This window comes from Colossoma macropomum, unplaced genomic scaffold, assembly GCF_904425465.1.
Source record: "Colossoma macropomum unplaced genomic scaffold, Colossoma_macropomum, whole genome shotgun sequence".
Taxonomy (NCBI): domain Eukaryota; kingdom Metazoa; phylum Chordata; class Actinopteri; order Characiformes; family Serrasalmidae; genus Colossoma; species Colossoma macropomum.
Genome location: NW_023494802.1, coordinates 37,712,869 through 37,730,628, shown reverse-complemented (window position 1 = coordinate 37,730,628; position 17,760 = coordinate 37,712,869). Strand labels below are relative to the sequence as shown.

The window sequence follows — 17,760 nt, the reverse complement described above, 5'->3', positions numbered from 1 at the left end:
TCTGGGAGCACCCTCAATGCTGCAGTGGTGTCAGAAATGACCAAGTACTGGAGACAAGAGGTTGCTTTCAAGCCATAGCACAAGCCTCCAGTAGCGCCTCAGGTAGAGGCAGTTGAGCGGGGCACAGTGCAGCAAAGGGAGGCCAGGCCAGCAGAGGATAGGAAGAACCTGCATAACCAAGAAGAGGCAGCTTCCGGTCGTGGTGGGGGGCTGAGCCAAGTGCAGAGAGAAGGGTCTACCTGCAGAACTGCAGTACCACACTTTTAGATCTGCACTTTTAGACCAAGATATGATGTTACATAGTGGTCAAGAGGCTTAATAGCTACCGTACATTGCGTTTTATTAGTCCCAAATGGCTCCCTGCATGGTGCACTATGTGACTTATGAAATTTGGACTACTACACAAAAATAGTGCAGTATATATCCTGTAGAGAATTGTACACATGTGGCTGAATCTCAAAAGGCTCTTTGTTAGACATACTATGCACTGTTTGGGTCCCAGAGTCATTATTTTAGGACCTATGTAGTGTACTACCTAGGGAGTAGTGAGCCATCTGTGATTAAACAATAATGATCATGAAGTAAAAGGAAGTTTGTGGTGTGGTTGAGCCAGAGAGAGGGCCTGTGTAAATGCACAGCTAACCATTTATACCTGAAGGCAGCCTGCAGCACTGAAATGTACTTTAGTACTGAAAGAACAAAAATGTTACTATAAAAACAAATAGTTTTTCTGTTAAAAATGGCTTCTCTCATCTAATAAGAGTAACGTAGTAGTTGTTCAATCCACCGTTTACTCTCGTACTCATGAGAGCCGAAAATGCAGCTGCGGTTCCTAAACAGGTGCAGGAGCTGACATGTGTATCTGAACGTGTGGGAGCTAAAGTCGCAGTACTGTGGCTCTGCAGATGGAGAGTACTGAGGGCTGGAGTTTTGACTCGTGCCTATAATGGATGCTTGCATACTCAGTTTGGATTTCATCATGGTGGCCGCATGCTCCACCTTAGGAAGAAAACACTCGACTTGGAGATGGGACAAGTGGAGCTGTTTGCTGTATGCTTTTTTTGGAACATAAATGGTATTTTTCATGAAAAATGGATTTAAATGAAACAAATAAAACTTTGTGGAAGATTAGAAAAATAAGAGCAAAACTGTGTTAAAAAGGACACCATTTGGCAAAATGATCAGTTGGTAGTTGGTATATGCTTTTAAATCTGTTTTAATGGATGTACGTTCATAACTCAGAACTAACCGTGGTTGTGAGAAAAAATAGTATTTCCACACACTTTATTCATTTTTCTTTGGTTGTCTTTTCACTGCAGGGCAGCAGGACCTCCGGTTGGTCCTTGTGGGGAAAGTGGGTGCAGGCAAGAGTGCATCAGGGAACACACTTCTAGGCACTCCATCATTTTCCAGTAAACTCAGTGCCTCCCCAGTCACCCTGGAGTGTGAGGCACATACTGTGAGTCTTGGAGGCAGGCTGGTCACAGTGGTGGACACTCCAGGATTGACTGCAACAATGGTCACAGATACAGCGAAAACAAAACTGCTCCGGTGCCTCCAGCTCTCAGCCCCTGGACCCCACGCTTTGCTACTAGTGATTCGCCTGGGTCGATTCACCCAGGAGGAAAAGGACACTGTGAAGAGGGTGGTGGAGGTCTTTGGCATGAGACTTTACATGTTCACCATCATCCTCTTCACATTTAAAGACAGGTTAAAAAACATCTCCATTGAGGAGTATATCAGCACTGCTGGGGACAGTCTTCAGCAGCTGGTGCAGAAGTGTGGCAGCAGGTACCATGTCTTCAACAATGAAAATCCTGGTGAAGAAGATCAGGCAGGACAGCTCTTAGTGAAAATAGACAACCTTGTAGCAGCCAATGGTGGTAGATGGTACACTAACACAGACAACAAGATGGAAGATCCTGTAGTAAGACCGAAGCATCGGCATTTAGCTGGTAAGCAAATGACAACTTTGAATATTTTAAAAAATCTTTAATGACCTTCATTTAATTAGAATCATGATTAAAAAATTACAAAAAAGTCTTTGTTATGCAGAATAGCTTACAGCTGGAATTTAAATTAGACTAGGGCTTCACAATACAGAGTGATTTAAAAAAGATTCATCCAATTTCAAAGCGCCATATTTTTACAACTGCGAGGCGCCGAGGAACCAATCACATACCAATTGAAAGAGGGGGTCATAGAGTTTGTCAGTATGGCAGTGAACCTCCAACAGCTCAGAGCATTCGTCCAATAATTCCAAGAAGGTCACCAACATCAACAGATGTGACTTTTTTTTTGTGGGGGTACGTTAAGGATTCTTAAGGATTCTGTTTATGCGCCACCACTCCCAACAACACTGGATGATCTCCGAAATTGCACTGAAAGAGCCGTGAGTACAGTGACACCCAGCATGCTCAGTCGAGTATGGGATGAATTTGACTATGGTGTTGTTGTCCGTACAGCTGGAGGAGGTTCATATTGAGAACTTGTAAAATTACATAATAAACTTTATGCTCAACTTAAACCATTTACAGTTTACTGCATTGTTCTGTAATGATTTACAAAGTGAAATAAATCATTTTGAAATCAGATGAATCTTTTTGAATCACTCTGTATATTGTAGTTTTATCATCGTTGTGCTGGGTTTCTGCAAGAGCTGTACACTGCAAAGGGCTGTGACAAAAGTTTAAAAATTGGGAATAATAGCAAAGATAGGAAAGTGAACTCTGAGGACATTTTTAGAGCTAGATAAAGAAAAGCAATAGTGTCCAGCCCTATTAGTGAACCATGATCTCATTACATGAAAATGCAAGAAAATGTACATTGACACACTTGCCAAACTTATTATAGTTAATTCTTAAAAATACAGTATTTGGGTCATAGTACATTTGGATTCCCTGAGATTCATACTGCTAGTTCTCACAGTGATAGTAGACCTATGAAGTAGAATTTTTTTCTTAAAGGTGAAAACATAAAAATGAGTAACTTCTGTATTCTTTTTGCAGCGTTTTATGTGTGAAAATCTAAGTGCAACTCATTTGTTATTATTTGTTTCATCTTTCTGTAGCTCCTTCTCAAGATTCAAGATATGGAACTGTGTCAGACAGCCACAAGTTGGGAGCAACAGCACAGGTAAGTAATCAGTAAGCTGAGAAGTATGTGCTTTCTGGCAAATACTAGAAATGCTATATGAGCCCAAAACATCCACTGAACAAATAATTACTTAGATCTTTGGTATTACCAGTGAACTAAAAAAAAACACTATGGCCAAAAGTATGTGGACATCCTCCTAATTGTTGAGTTCAGACATTTCAGCTACAGTCATTGCTTATAGGTGTACAAAATCAAGCACATAGCCATGCAATCTCCATAGACAAACAGTGGCAGTAGGATGAGCTGTACTGAAGAGCTTGGTGATTTTAAACATGGCACTGTCAAACTGCTTAATTTCTTTTTCTGTTTCAACCTCGTACTGGGCGATATAGTAAAAAAACTTTTCATAATATATTTTTCATTACATTAGATATTGATAGTTATTTATAATTATGTGCGTGTAGTGCTGAATTTTAAGGGTGAATTTAGTGAACCAGTTTTGTATTGAAAATCTAAGATATAGAGAAAACATATGTAGTAGTCATATTCATCTTATTACTCATATTAAAAGTTATATTACTTTTAAAAATACACAAATAAGCTTAGTGGCAACAGGTGCAACAAAATGAGGTACAAATACTGATTATATGTAAAATTTAAATGTTTTATTATTTGTAATTCAACAATTTTTCAGTTGTTCCAAATTCTAATAGATCTGGATTTTACAGTGAAAAAAATCTGATATGAGCACATTAAAAATGATTAATGTATAAACTAAATATGGATGACATGGTTTACAATAACATGCTGCAAGAGATGATCCTTGTGCTCAGTTTCTTAAAATAGAAGAGTGGTCTTTTTGTTGCCTTTGGTACACTAAATGTAATGAAATCATTGCAGCGTTAAGAACTGACAGCAGTTAATAAGGCCAAACTAAGAATTTGCATGTACTGCAGAGGAGAGTGGCACAGAATTGGTTAAAAACAGATAAAGCATAGCAAGGGAAATACAATACCTCACAGAAATGCAAGAAAAAATGTAAGAATAAGAACTAGAATTAGAAAATGAATGACTGAAAAAAGTTTTTGACTTTTATGTTGACGATTGAATGTACTTTGTTGGTTTAGCAGTGACCTCAGTTGTTTTTTGGGAATGCTCCAGATTAGATTTCAATATTGTAGCAAAGACACAATATTGAATCAAATAAATCAATTCAATTTTATTGAATTGAATACTGAATTGAACAATTTTATTTAAGTTTAATTTCTTGAATAGATTTAGTAGACAAATTTTTGAACTTATTCAATTACTACATGATATGGGGGCAGCCATGTTCATGAAGAAGAATAAAAACAAAAAGTAAATATAGGTTTAGTTTTATGTGTGGATACCTAATGAAATAATGTAGCACAGGTTTTCATAGTTGTAACGTGACAGAAAGGGCCAGACGCTTGCGGTTAAAACCAAAAGATGAGGCTTTAATATCAAAGGGGTTGGCAAGAATCGTAGTCAGTAGACAGGCGTGGGTCAAACCCAAAACAGCAAAAAGATACAATAAGGCAACCATAACCAGAGGGCAAAGACAAGAGGCAAAACCCAGAAATCCAGAAAAATAGTCCAACACAATAAAGGCTATTGCAATGATACAGTAGAAACGCTCAGTAGCTCTACAAGAGAAGCAATACCCCGCAAATATCCTACACTAAAGCCCAGGCTTAAATACTAAACTAAGTAGTCATATAAAAAAATGGAAACAGAGTCCTTGTGTGAGTCCCTCGACTCACACAAGGACCAGAAGTGTGCGTGACAATAGTACAAAATAGGCTGATTTAAAAGCAGTGTTTGAGTTTGTAGCTTTAGTTGTTTAATAAATACAAACTGCTTTAACACTCAATGTGTTATTTTTGTTCTTTATTCTTTTTTAACAGGGTGCAAGTAAAAAGTCAGAAGATGGGTTAAAGAACGAAGATTTACAAAGATTTTTGAACCTCCTCAGTAGATTGAATCTGAGTCATTTCTATCCCCATAAACTGACAAGTGCAGGTGCATTCAGTATAAGCAGGACTTCACTTCAGAGAATGGAACCTCAGACAGAAAAGGACTTGGCCTCTGTGTATCTGTATAAACTGTTGACAATGGATTACAGAGCCAGATATGTCACACTTTCCAAGGAAATTGTCACAAGTGAGACAGAGGAAATGTCTGATTTTGATCATTTTCTAAATGAGGAGATTGAGTGTAGCAATAGTAGCACAGATGAAAACACCCAGATTCACCCAATGGATGTCCAGATGTCAGTTTTCCACTGTGCTGACAGTTTCCTGAGACAGAATTTGGTGAATAAACTCTCCACCTGCCAGTACGCTCTGCCACTGCTGGTGCCCAGTCCTACATCTGCAGACATTGAACTCCCTCTCTGGACGTTTCAACACATCAAGAAGACCTGGAAGTCAGTAGATGGCTCTGATGTGACGTTGCCAGTCTGTCAGATTAAAGCTCCAATGGTCTTTTTCTGCAGGCTGGGCTCTGTATCCACTTCCAAATCTCAGCTGCTGAATTCTCTGATTAACCCAACACATGACACCTTTTTCCACAGGAACAGTCCAGGAAGCTGCAGGAGCCCCCTGTTAATGAAAGGGTTGGTGGAAATTGCCTGGTACTGTCCTGCAGGACACACTAATGATATTTTCAGTGAATGCATTGCATTCTGCAATCTTCATGGTGATGCTGTAAAGCACAGCAAACAAAATGAGTTTCTGACTGAACAAGCTACAGTCAACATCGTCCTGATGCAAAATTTGAAACCTAATGACAAAGAGAGAGAATTGTTACTGAAGCTCCATAATTCTTCAAAGCCTTTGATATGTGTTGTTAATGACCTAAAGCAAGGGCCATTTAAGATTGGAAGAAGGAATAATATCAAAATTGGACTCAAAGACAGAGACAAGGCTGAATCACACAAGGAACTGATAATGGCAATCAAAGTATGTGTGCAGAAATGGAATTTACTTCCGACTTTCAGTCTGGAGGAAAGCGCCAAACAGGGAAAACACTGTGGGTTCAGAGTTGAAGAATACAGTGAGGACCTTATCAGTAGACTGAATCTAAGTCATTTCTATCCTAATAAATTGACAGCTGCATATGTGCTCAGCATAAGCTGGACTTCACTTCAAACTGAGGAGCCACAGACAGAAAAGGACCTGGCCTTTGCATACCTGAAAAAGCTGTTCACACTGGATTACAGAGCCAGATATGTGACACTTCCTAAGCAAGGTGTCAGAGGTGAGATGGAGGAAAATTCTGATGATGATTTTTATCATTTTCTAATTGAAGATGATGAACATAGAAATGACAATGGAAATAATCAGATTCATCCAATGGACATCCAGATGGCAGTTTTCCACTGTGCAGACAGTTTCTTGAGGCAGAACATGGTGAATAAACTCTCCACCTGCCAGTACGCTCTGCCACTGCTGGTGCCCAGCCCTACATCTACAGACATTGAACTCCCTCTCTGGACGTTTCAGCAGATCAAGAAAACCTGGAAGTCTGTAGTTGGCTCCAATATGACATTACCAGTCAGTCAGATTAAAGCTCCAATGGTGTTCTTCCTCAGGTTGGGCTCTGTTTCCATTTCCAAATCCCAGCTAATGAATGCTCTGATTAACCCAAAGCATGACACCTTCTTCCACAGGAACAGTCCAGGCAGCAGCAGGAGCCGGCATTTGATGGAGGGGCTGGTGGAGATTGCCTGGTACTGTCCTGCAGGAAACAATGACGACCTTTTTAATGAATGCATTGCATTCTGCAATCTTCATGGTGATGCTGCAGAGAACAGAGCGCAAAGCCACTTTCTGGCTGAGCGAGCCACAGTCATTGTTGTCCTGATGGAAAATATGAAGCATAATGACAAACAAAGGCAATTGTTCCTGAGGCTCCATAAATTTTCAAAGCCTTTGATCTGTCTTATGAGTGAACAGAAAGGTACAGATATGATGGAAAGTGGAACTGATATAAAATGTACAATTAGACTCAAAGACAGAAACCAGAAGGAATCACATGAAGAACTAAGAGCAGCAATTAAAATGTGTTTGGAGAAATGTAATGCAGCTCCCACTTTCAGTCTTGAGGAAAGCTCAGTATTGGCAAAAGGTTGTGGGTTCAGAGTTGATGAAGACAGTGAGGAATGCCACAAAGGAAAGACTGGAGCTGTAGGTGTTGTGAAGCTGCTGAAAGGTGGAGGTATCTCCCAAATCAAGGCCAAGCTCTTACCTTGTCAGGGAAAACTGTGGCATAGATGGACCAGTCTAAACAGACAGCTTAAAAGTGCAGGCATGAATGGAGATTCTGAACATATCAAGACCATGACACAGCGGGAAATGCAGTCAATACGAAATCAACAAAGGCAGTGTTCACTTAATAATGTGATAAAAGCTGTTTGTGAAAATATAATCTCCAAAGATGTTTCCGAGAAAATGTACTTTGTGAAATGGCTTGACCTTTACCTAGGTGGCTTATTTTCAGAGCAGGTGTCAGATGTGAATCCTCTGAGAGTAAACCCTAGAACACAACACAAATCACTAAGTTTTTTTTCCAAAAGAAACCTCAAGAAACATGCAGTAACACTTGGACTGGAGCATATTTTCAGGGAAATGGGTCAAATTTATGAGGCTTGGGCTGCAGTGCCTGAAGAAATGGGAGAAGATGTTTCTGCTTTCCCTGCTGTGGCTGCAGACCTCCTGATCTCTGGACATCCACTGGAGCTGATGGATGGAGATGCTGCTCATGTTCCTCTGACCTGGATACAGTCTGTTCTGGACAAGGTCACTGAGAGACTCGGAGACCAGAGAGTGTTTGTGCTGTCTGTTCTGGGTCTGCAGAGCTCAGGAAAGTCCACCATGCTGAACACCATGTTTGGGCTGCAGTTTGCTGTGAGTGCTGGCAGGTGCACAAGAGGAGCTTTCATGCAGCTGATCAGAGTGAAAGAAGAGGTTAAAGAACAGCTGAAGTTTGATTACCTGCTTGTGGTCGACACAGAAGGGCTTCAGTCTATACAACTGGTGGGCAAACAGTCAGGACTCACTCATGACAATGAACTGGCCACTTTCATCACCGGTCTTGCAGATATGACACTGATAAATGTCTTTGGGGAAAATCCAGCAGAAATGAAGGACATCATTCAAATTGTAGTTCAGGCATTTCTAAGAATGAAGAAAGTAAAACTGAATCCCAGCTGCATGTTTGTTCACCAGAACATTGCAGATATCAGTGCTGGAGAGAAGAACATGGAGGGAAGAAGTCAACTGCAGAAACAACTGGATGAAATGATTCATTTGGCAGCAACTGAAGAAGAGTGCAGTGCAGAGTATTTTACTGATGTTGTCAAATTCAGCATACAGACAGATGTACATTACTTTGCCCAGCTGTGGGAGGGAAACCCCCCCATGGCTCCCCCCAACCCACGTTACAGTGAAAATGTTGAGAGTCTCAAACAGGCTATTCTCAAAGCTGCAGCAGGAAAGAACTGTCTAAAACTCTCAGAGCTCAAAGTCCGTATTAAAGACCTGTGGACTGCAGTGCTGAATGAAGACTTTGTGTTCAGCTTCAAGAACTGCCTGGAGATTGCAGCATACAGGAGATTGGAGGTCATGTATGGGAACTGGACCTGGGAGCTCAGGAGAGACATGATCTTCACTGAGAATAAACTACACGCCTGGATTGAAAAGAGAAAGCTAGAATTTACTGATCAGACATTAATCCGTAATCAAATCAACAGTACTTTCTGCAAGGTAAATGAGGAGGTGAGGAACTCCTTTACTGAAGGTACAGATGCTGAGATCCTTTCTCAGTGGAAAGTAAGTACAGAACAGAGAATTGAAGATGTACATGATAAGCTTATTGATGAGACTGCAAGAAAACTGACTGAGCTTGAGAAAATGAAGGCAGCATGTAAAAAGCTAGATGAGAAGAAAACCCAGTATGAGAATGAGCTGTTCAACATGAGTAAAGATTTGGCTTCTAGACTGAAAGATAAGGCCATGAATGAGACGAGCCTCAGGAGAGAGTTTGACTCAATGTGGGAGAAATGGCTTTCGGATCTGAGGGCAGAAATGCCTCCAATTAAAGACGTCTACGTAGAGCAGGAAGTGATGAACGTTCTGAGTTCATATTTTGAACATCTCACCATTTATTCCAACAGAGACAAACATTACAGACAGATTTATAACAGAAGAGATTATTCTGACTATGTAACAGTGAAGAAAGGCATGTGTGGCTTTTCATATCAAAGTTTGGACACCAAAGATCATGACTCAATCAGAGAGCTGGTGCAGCAGACAGTGAGAGAAGCTGAGGAGATCATTAGAACTAAACCAGTGGACAGAACAGGCTACAGTGACGCTTACACACAGGAGATTGTGAACTGTGTGAAGAAGAGAGTGGCAGAGTTTAAAGCTGAGAGATTCAGACTGAAGAATGAATTCACAGTGGATCTGTCTCTGTTTGTCTGTGACACTGCAGTAAGAAAGTTCACTGATCTTCACAAGGTCTTCAGAGAGGCTAATGATCCTGTGATTTACCTGGGAAATAAGAAAGGAGAATTTTTCTCAATGTTTAAGAAGCAATGTGGAGGAGTAACAGCCACCGCTGTGTTTGCAGACTTTGTCTGTAACAAACTCAAGTCGTCTATTCTGCAGTCTGTCTATGATCAAACTGCCATTGATGCAGCTGGAGAAATGAGGGCAAATTTCCCAGCATTCAGTGGAAACAGGTCAAACCTGGAGAAACACATCCTGCAGGATTTGGCAGAAGCTGAAAACTTTGAGACATTCATCACCTACATCATGAATCCTAAGAAACACTTTTCAAATTTTATTGAAACAAAATTTAAAGAGCAAATGCTGGAAGGGAGAAATCCTAGAATATTGGAAATTCTAAGGAATGCTGTAAAAATTAAGCAGTCCAGTGTTTCCACAGCCATCCAGAAGGCCACACAGGAAACTAAACAGAACAAAGGAGATGTGAATGAGTGGCTGAAGAGGTTTTCATTGGAACTCGAAGGTGAGGTGATATTTACTGTGAATGATGTTGAAGGAGCTCATTACCAAGAAATCACTGACACAGACTTTTTTGGTGAAATGATGAATAAAACCCTTCAGAGTGTTTTTAATGAGACGTCCAGCCGCTTTGACCACATCTCTACAGTCAGAATGGACATGTTCAGACAGAGACCAGAAGATATTCTGAAAAACCAGTTGTGTGGATGTTGGGTTCAGTGTCCCTTCTGTGCAGTTATTTGTACAAACACCATAGAAGGACATGATGGGGATCACAGTGTTCCTTTCCATAGACCTGGAGGAGTCAGTGGGTGGTCATGGTATAACACAAACAGTTTGTCTGTAGAGATCTGCACTGTTTTAGTAGCTCGTGAAGACGACATTGTCTTACAAGATGGAACGCGTGTCTCTAACAAGACATATAGAGAAGCTGGCCCAAAATTTACCTGTTGGAGCATCACACCTGACACTTCAGAACACCCCTACTGGAAATGGTTTGTGTGTCGGTTTCAGAGAGACCTGGAAAAGTACCATAGCAAAACTTTTCAGGGTCGTGGGAAGATTCCTACAGCCTGGAGGAGATTCACTAAGAAAAATGCCATAGAAAGTTTAAAATATGGATTCTAAAGTACAAGAGGAAATGTGTGCCAAAAATAATGAAACTTCCAGCATTAGGAACAGGAAAAAGTCATCTTGTAGTACCCAGAAGAATACAGACACCATCCATGGTTACAGTTCTGGTGACAAAATCTGATGGATCGTTACAGTTTCCATTCAGCATAAAGTTTAACACTGAGTGCCAGTGATTCTCAGTAAGCAGAGTTTGTATACAACATTAGAAACCAAATCTGAAGGGCTTTATCAAATTCTGCTAGTAATGAACTCTACAGTAAAAGTTGGAGGCAAGTTAAGTTTGACAGCCACTCATGCAGTTGGACTAAAGGACGAGTGCTAGTAACCTCTCCTCAGTAGCCTACGCATGCCTGTTCTACGTGGCATAATGTCACATACAGGCCAGAAGATTGAAATTATATTAATTTCTCATCGTTATGTTTTCAAATGTCTAAAAAACTGCATTATAATGAGTTATTTTTAATATTTTTATAGACCATTTTACAGTTAATTGCACACTTGTTGACAGATATTGTTAAAACTAATAGAGTCAAAAACTAAATTATTAAAGGGGCCTTACATTATTCTATTTTATTTTGTTCCTCTGAGAAAATGTTTGCGCAGTTTATGTACCAAAGCCAGTTTCAGTTTTCATAATCATTTTCCAACTTCTCTTCAACCTATAAAACAGTCTGTTTTGATCGGTTGTTGCCCTGTATTGTATCTTGTTTTAAAAGCAGTCTAGGCTGAAACACTATTTATAACCTCAATATGAATGGGTGGGGCTTAAGCTATAGGCTGAATAGGCTGATACATGTAAATGATCAGCTTTTGTGATATCATGGATACAAAAACTTTAAAACAGGCTGTTTTTGCAGTTTAGTTTTCATATATGGACTGCATGCGCTGAGGAGTGCGAGGTACGCTTTGAAACTTTAACAGTGTTTGTATACTATTCGTATTCCAAAAAAGAGGGGACAATTAAATTTCCCATGATATGAGGCCTTCAAACTTGAATGTTTTACTGCACCTTTACTGTACATACCATACATTTTGTTCATCTCATTTAAGATCCTAATGAGGATTGAGGTCATAGACCTGCCAACACAAAGAGGGAGAAATCTTCAGTTGAATGTAGAAGTTGTGAATATGATTTCAGAATAAAGTAAATGCCTGATTGTATTATTCATTCACTGAGCACTTTACTCCTACATTTGTTGTCTATTTTATCAGTTCCACTTACTATATAGGTGCACTCTCTCTAGTTCTTCAATTACAGACTGTAGTCCATTTGTTTCTTTGCAGAATTTGTTATCCCACCTTTACTCTGTTCATCAATGGTCAGGACCCCCACAGGACCACCACAGAGCAGGTATTATTTGGGTCATGGATCATTCTCAGCACAATGTGTCCAATTGCATTCGCAAAGCCTGTGTGGTTACAGGTTTTCATGAAAAATTGTTTTTTCCTGTTTAAGGGGAATCAAGTATACTCCTGCTTGTTTGCAATGAAAACCTGCAGCTACACCAGATCTTTGCAGTTAAGATTGGGCACCCCCAATCTAACTGGTGAACCAACAACCAAACTTTCTTACTTCCAAGCTGACAACAACAATAGACTATTTCTGCACCTTTATGACAAGAAATAGATATTCAAAAACAAAAAAAAGACTCTTGGTGGTAATTTGGTGAGCAAAATTTATAATTAAATTTTTTGATAATTTATATAAACTTATAAAGTAAAGGTTTTTGCATTAACAGTGCTGTGTTATCATATGTTCATTATTATATGACAAAAGTTAAAAAGTTCATGAAATGACCGCAATATATAATGGTATCTTGTCCACAATACCATATGCTAAAGGAACTATATTTCTTGGTGGAATACTTTGTCAATTATTATTAATAATATCTTATTTAACTTAATAATAATAATAATAATAATAATAATAACAGTTATTTTATGAAAAATTGTGTATTTTATCATTATTTATGTTGGTCACCATTTTGTAAAAGCAGTAAGACACTTGAGGCTGTGTGTAACCGTGATTTTATCTCAGGGAAGAGGGTTTTACTCGTCTTTGGATCCTCTTCCCCATAATAAAATCACAGTAATGCATGGCCTCTCGTGGCTTACTGCTTTAGAATACCACAGAAAATCAGAATAACTTACATTTTAAGATGACTGTGCTGCTCGCTGGGCAGCTTGCCACACCACTTGCCACACTGCTTGTCCAACATCTTCAATATTTAGTCAAAATAAGATTCCTCAGTAAGCAGCATTTTCTGAGGTAAATCCTGATGTTTTATAACTGTGTTATAAGTGGATCAAATATTAGTCACTCTTTATTATAAACGACATTTACTTCATAAAACATCTTATGTCATCTTGTGATTAATGGCGTGAGCTGTTCATAAGTGTTATGGCCCTTGGTTAAGTCTAGGGGACAGGGGATCATAAACATGAGGCTGGTGTGGAAGGTGTGGTGGAAGAAGAGAGATTTAAAGAAGAGACATTATGCTTAAAAACAGAACATGTATCATACAACATTATACAAGATAGACAGTTCAACAGTAACAAGCATACCAAGTTTCAGTGTCGACCTTATAATAATATAATATTATTATAATATAATAATAATAATAATAAACAAAACCAAACTTAATCTACCTAAGCATAACCTAAACAAAAATAAGATGTTTACTGTAACTGAAAACTAAACAAAACATAAATATGCACCGGTCAGGCATAACATTATGACCACCTCCTTGTTTCTAAGCTATTAGAATCAGAATACTATATAGGTGCACTTTGTAGTTCTACAGTTACAGACTGTAGTCCGTCTGTTTCTCTGCATACTTTGTTAGCCCCCTTTTAGCCTGTTCTTCAGTGGGCAGGACCCCCATGGACCCTCACAGAGCAGGTACTATTTGGGTGGTGGATCATTCTCAGCACTGCAGTAACACTGATGTGGTGGTGGTGTGTTAGTGTGTGTTGTGCTGGTACAAGTGGATCAGACACAGCAGTGCTGCTGGAGTTTTTAAACACTGTGTCCACTCACTGTCCACTCAGTTAGACACTCCTACCTTGTCAGTCCACCTTGTAGATGTAAAGTCAGAGACGATAGCTCATCTGCTGCTGCACAGTTTGTGTTGGTCATCCTCTAGTCCTTCATCAGTGGTCACAGGATACTGCCCACAGGATGCTGTTAGCTAAATTTTTTTGGTTGGTGGACCAGCAGCGTCACTGAGGTGACTCCAACAGCAATGCTGTGTCTGAGCCATTCAGACCAGCTCAGCACTCTCCAATCTTTAGTATATTCTACACAGTATTTCTGAAGCATGGACTCAAGCGACTGGTGGAACCTTTCAAATGCACCTTGTGATTCTGGATTGTATGGATGAGACATTACATATTTAACATGCAAAGTCTTCAAAACTTGTTTGTACCTTGATTTGTCTGGACTACTTTGGGCAACCCAAACATAATAAAAAAACTTGCTCAAAGCTTTCACAACTACATGAGCAGTTATTTCCCTCAAAGGAACTGCTTCAGAAAATCCGGTAGCAGCCCAAATAATAACTGGTAACCTGACTTTGTTTTTGGCAGCGGGCCAACGCAGTCCACCAACGCTCACACAAAAGGTTCACTAATTGCTGGAATGGGAACAAGTGGTGCAGGAGGTATACACTGATTTGGTTTACCCACACACTTACAAGAATGACAAGCCCTGCCAAATTTTACTACATCTTTCCTGAGACCAGGCCAGGAAATGCTTGAGTACACATACATTAGTCTTTGTTAAATCTAAATGACCTGATCACAGATGCTCATGAAATATGTGTAAAACCATCTCACGATATGGGCCAAGTACCACGATTTGATAAACACTGTGAAACTTCTCCAGCACGAGACCATTTCTGCATTAGAAGACAACTAAGTCATATCCTATTTGTCTGTCTTATCTTTCTTTACCACATACTTAAGGCATCCTTCCAAAGTGGGTTCTACTTTCTGAGCAGTTAATAAAGAAGACCGCTTTACCACCAAATCAGAGCTTTTTTCATTTTATTGAGCACTGACTGACTTCACACCATGTTTAAACAAGTTCATGATTTTTTTTGTTCTGGGCTCAGGGGACTACAAAATTATTAGAATGCTGATTCTCTGACACGTCAGATAAAAATGACTTCTTGGTTATTTGTAAAACAGGTAGCAAAACTCTTCTATCAGCTATGTCATTGCCCAAAATAACCTGCACCCCTTTTGCAGGTAAAGCTGAAAGCACAACAAATCTAAACTCACCTGAAGCTAAATCTGAACACAAACTGACTGTATGCAATGGAACCTCCATATACCCCATCTCCATTCCTTGGCATAGGATATAATCCCAATAAAATGTATCCTTGGAAAATGGAAATGCTTCAGCCAAAATGAACAAATGAGCTGCACCCATGGCATGTCTCTCTCCTAAAAAGCTTTTAAGTAAAGCGTTAACCCAAGTTATGCAAGACTGTATGTAGTCACTGCTAAACTTTGTTCTATATAGGGGGTATAAAAGAAGTTTGAAATTTGAAATTTGGTTATTACTGACAAGAACGATAAGATGAATTTAAAAACATGATGTATTTCTTGTTATTTAAAAACATTACTTTATATATTGAAAAGGCTGAAGTGTGAAACACCTTCAGAATGATGTTTATATAGATAATATATAGAAACATTCAGTAGAATACATCAGGATTAAACAGTTGATGACCACAGTAAATAAAAATATTATGGAAGCTTCTTGAGACGAAGATATTCAGTGATCTGTCTAGTATTATAATCAGAGGTAGAACATGATGAATTATATTTACTCCTTTTATAGTACTTAAGAATGGTTTTCTCTGCAACGATGCTTTTAAGTAGAATTAAATCACAGCACTTTTACTTTCACTTGAGTGTATTTCTAATAAAGTACATTTACTTTTTTAATTTTAAAGTACTTTAATAAGAATTTCAAATCATAAACATATTATAAGGAAGCCTTTATAATAACACTATGTAATACTTCATAGTATGCAGGAACTAAACAGGGACAAATGAATATTGCTGCATTAACACTTAAATAACTACTATTAACTATTATTATCAAATTGGTTCACACTGTCAAATATGAAGATGTCCATTAGCCTTTTAAAGTTGCTGATCAAAACAAAGACATGAGGGACAGCAGTCAGTCCAATGTGGTGTGGCGCCCCTGCCTCCTCCTGTTTCTGTAAATGATATTAGAGAATACAATCCTTTATATGTTAAATACTGTACCGTATTAAGTATTTCCTGAAGTATGCTACATCAGTTAATAGTTCACCAGGAGCCTAAAGGCCTCAGCTATTGAGCTTTAATGTTGATGTAATCAGGAATTAATAAGTAGTTCTTCTAAGAATCCATAGTTAGTAAGTAGTTCTGTAGGGCATTCATAAGACTCAGTAGTTGATGGTTAGTTAATCACTCATCAGCTATGAGAGGTTAAATAATAAGACTATTCTGTATTTAAATACCACAGACAGTGCTGCTGCACCATCGAGCATTGTAACAAGCATGAAGAGTGAAAAATATAAAGAGAAATAAAAGGAAAAGTTATTGCAGCTCAAAGTGAAAGTAAAAATCAAAAGTTATGTATTGGAGTAGGATAAAGCATGTTCTGCAGATCTTACAGAGAACACACTTCTGCACACTTTAATGCACAGTTACTGTTTATCTGCTATAATTTAACACAATGGAAACAAAACTAAAACATTTTATGTGATGTGCAAAAGTTTTTTAATATCTATTTTTTTTTCCAAATTATCAACTATCACATAGATATCTTCAGTTCATTGTTTCCTCCATGTTTACTACAGCTTTCTTAAGCTTCACAAATCACCTTTAGTTACATTTTAATAAATCTTTTTTTTTTCTTTTTTATGAACAAGTTACTGGAAAAGACCACTTTATAATGTATAGAATTTGCAGAATTATCAAGTTAGACTAACAAATGTGAGGATTTTGGCAGCCAATTTCTTTAAAATGTTACAGTAAGATTATTTCCTATTTCATGTGTACACAGCATCGTATACCCTGAACAAATGTCTGTTAGTTGAATTTGACATGGACAAATGTGAAGATATAGTACAGTAGAGTCTGAACTGATAGTTGTTGATTTGTTGTTTAATGGACTGCTTATTAGAAAAGATAATTTTATAAAGTGATGATTTATATTTATTAACGTGTCAGTTATGTTGGCCAACATGAGGATTTTAATTGCCAAGTACTTAAACATTTACTTTTAACTAATATCTGTTGTATTTATGACGTATTTACTGGAAATGATCATCTAATTATATGTTTAGTTTTTCCGATTATTAAAATATATTAACAAATGTGGGGATCGGGGCTGGAAAATACTTAAAGATTCTTTAATAGAATCACTTCATAATTTCTATGTACATATGATAAACTCTGAGCTGATATCTGCTGTTTTTATGGACTAGTTATTTGAAATGATCATTTTATAACGCCGTGAGTTTTGGCCCTCTCTTTCTCAGCACTAGCCACGTTTACATGCAGCCTGATAATCCGTTAATAATCCGATTAATAGCTCAATCGGAATAGAACACGTCCATGTAAACACCTCAATCGGAATAGTCTAGTCCGATTGAGGCCATTCGGAATACAATTTCTATCCGATTGAACGAGGTGGGTAATCCTCTAAATAATCCGTTAAATAGAAGAATAATAGCCATGTAAACGCCTGAATCCGATTACATTCCAATCGGAACGTGTAAGTATGTTCTGCGCATGTGCGTCGCGTCACGGCGAAAGTTTATACCGTTCAGCATGGCGGAGCAGAAACTGGTCTGCAGAGGAGACGAAGTTTATGCTCTGAGCTTTAAAAGACGGCGGTGGGACGACGTCCAGCTTATGTGTCTCAGAACACGACGTCTTCCTCTCGCCGCTTCCTTTATAAGGACAT

The 17,760-nt window shown here is 38.6% G+C and overlaps 1 protein-coding gene across 1 annotated transcript; it reads left to right on the top strand.

Annotated features, from left to right (window-relative positions):
* The first annotated feature begins 1,042 nt into the window (after positions 1-1,042).
* On the top strand, positions 1,043-11,913 carry LOC118823004 (interferon-induced very large GTPase 1-like). Its single transcript, XM_036592364.1, has 4 exons — positions 1,043-1,075; positions 1,320-1,955; positions 3,071-3,135; positions 5,025-11,913. Exons 2-4 carry the CDS (start codon positions 1,517-1,519, stop codon positions 10,776-10,778), a joined length of 6,258 nt encoding a protein of 2,085 aa, XP_036448257.1. The 5' UTR covers positions 1,043-1,075; positions 1,320-1,516; the 3' UTR covers positions 10,779-11,913.
* Positions 11,914-17,760: the final 5,847 nt, after the last annotated feature.

Coding starts and splice junctions, on each gene's coding strand:
- LOC118823004 (XM_036592364.1), top strand. CDS start 1,517: ATGGTCACAGATACAGCGAAAACAAAACTGCTCCGGTGCCTCCAGCTC. Junction 1,956..3,070: donor GAAGCATCGGCATTTAGCTG/GTAAGCAAATGA, acceptor ATCTTTCTGTAG/CTCCTTCTCAAGATTCAAGA. Junction 3,136..5,024: donor AGTTGGGAGCAACAGCACAG/GTAAGTAATCAG, acceptor CTTTTTTAACAG/GGTGCAAGTAAAAAGTCAGA.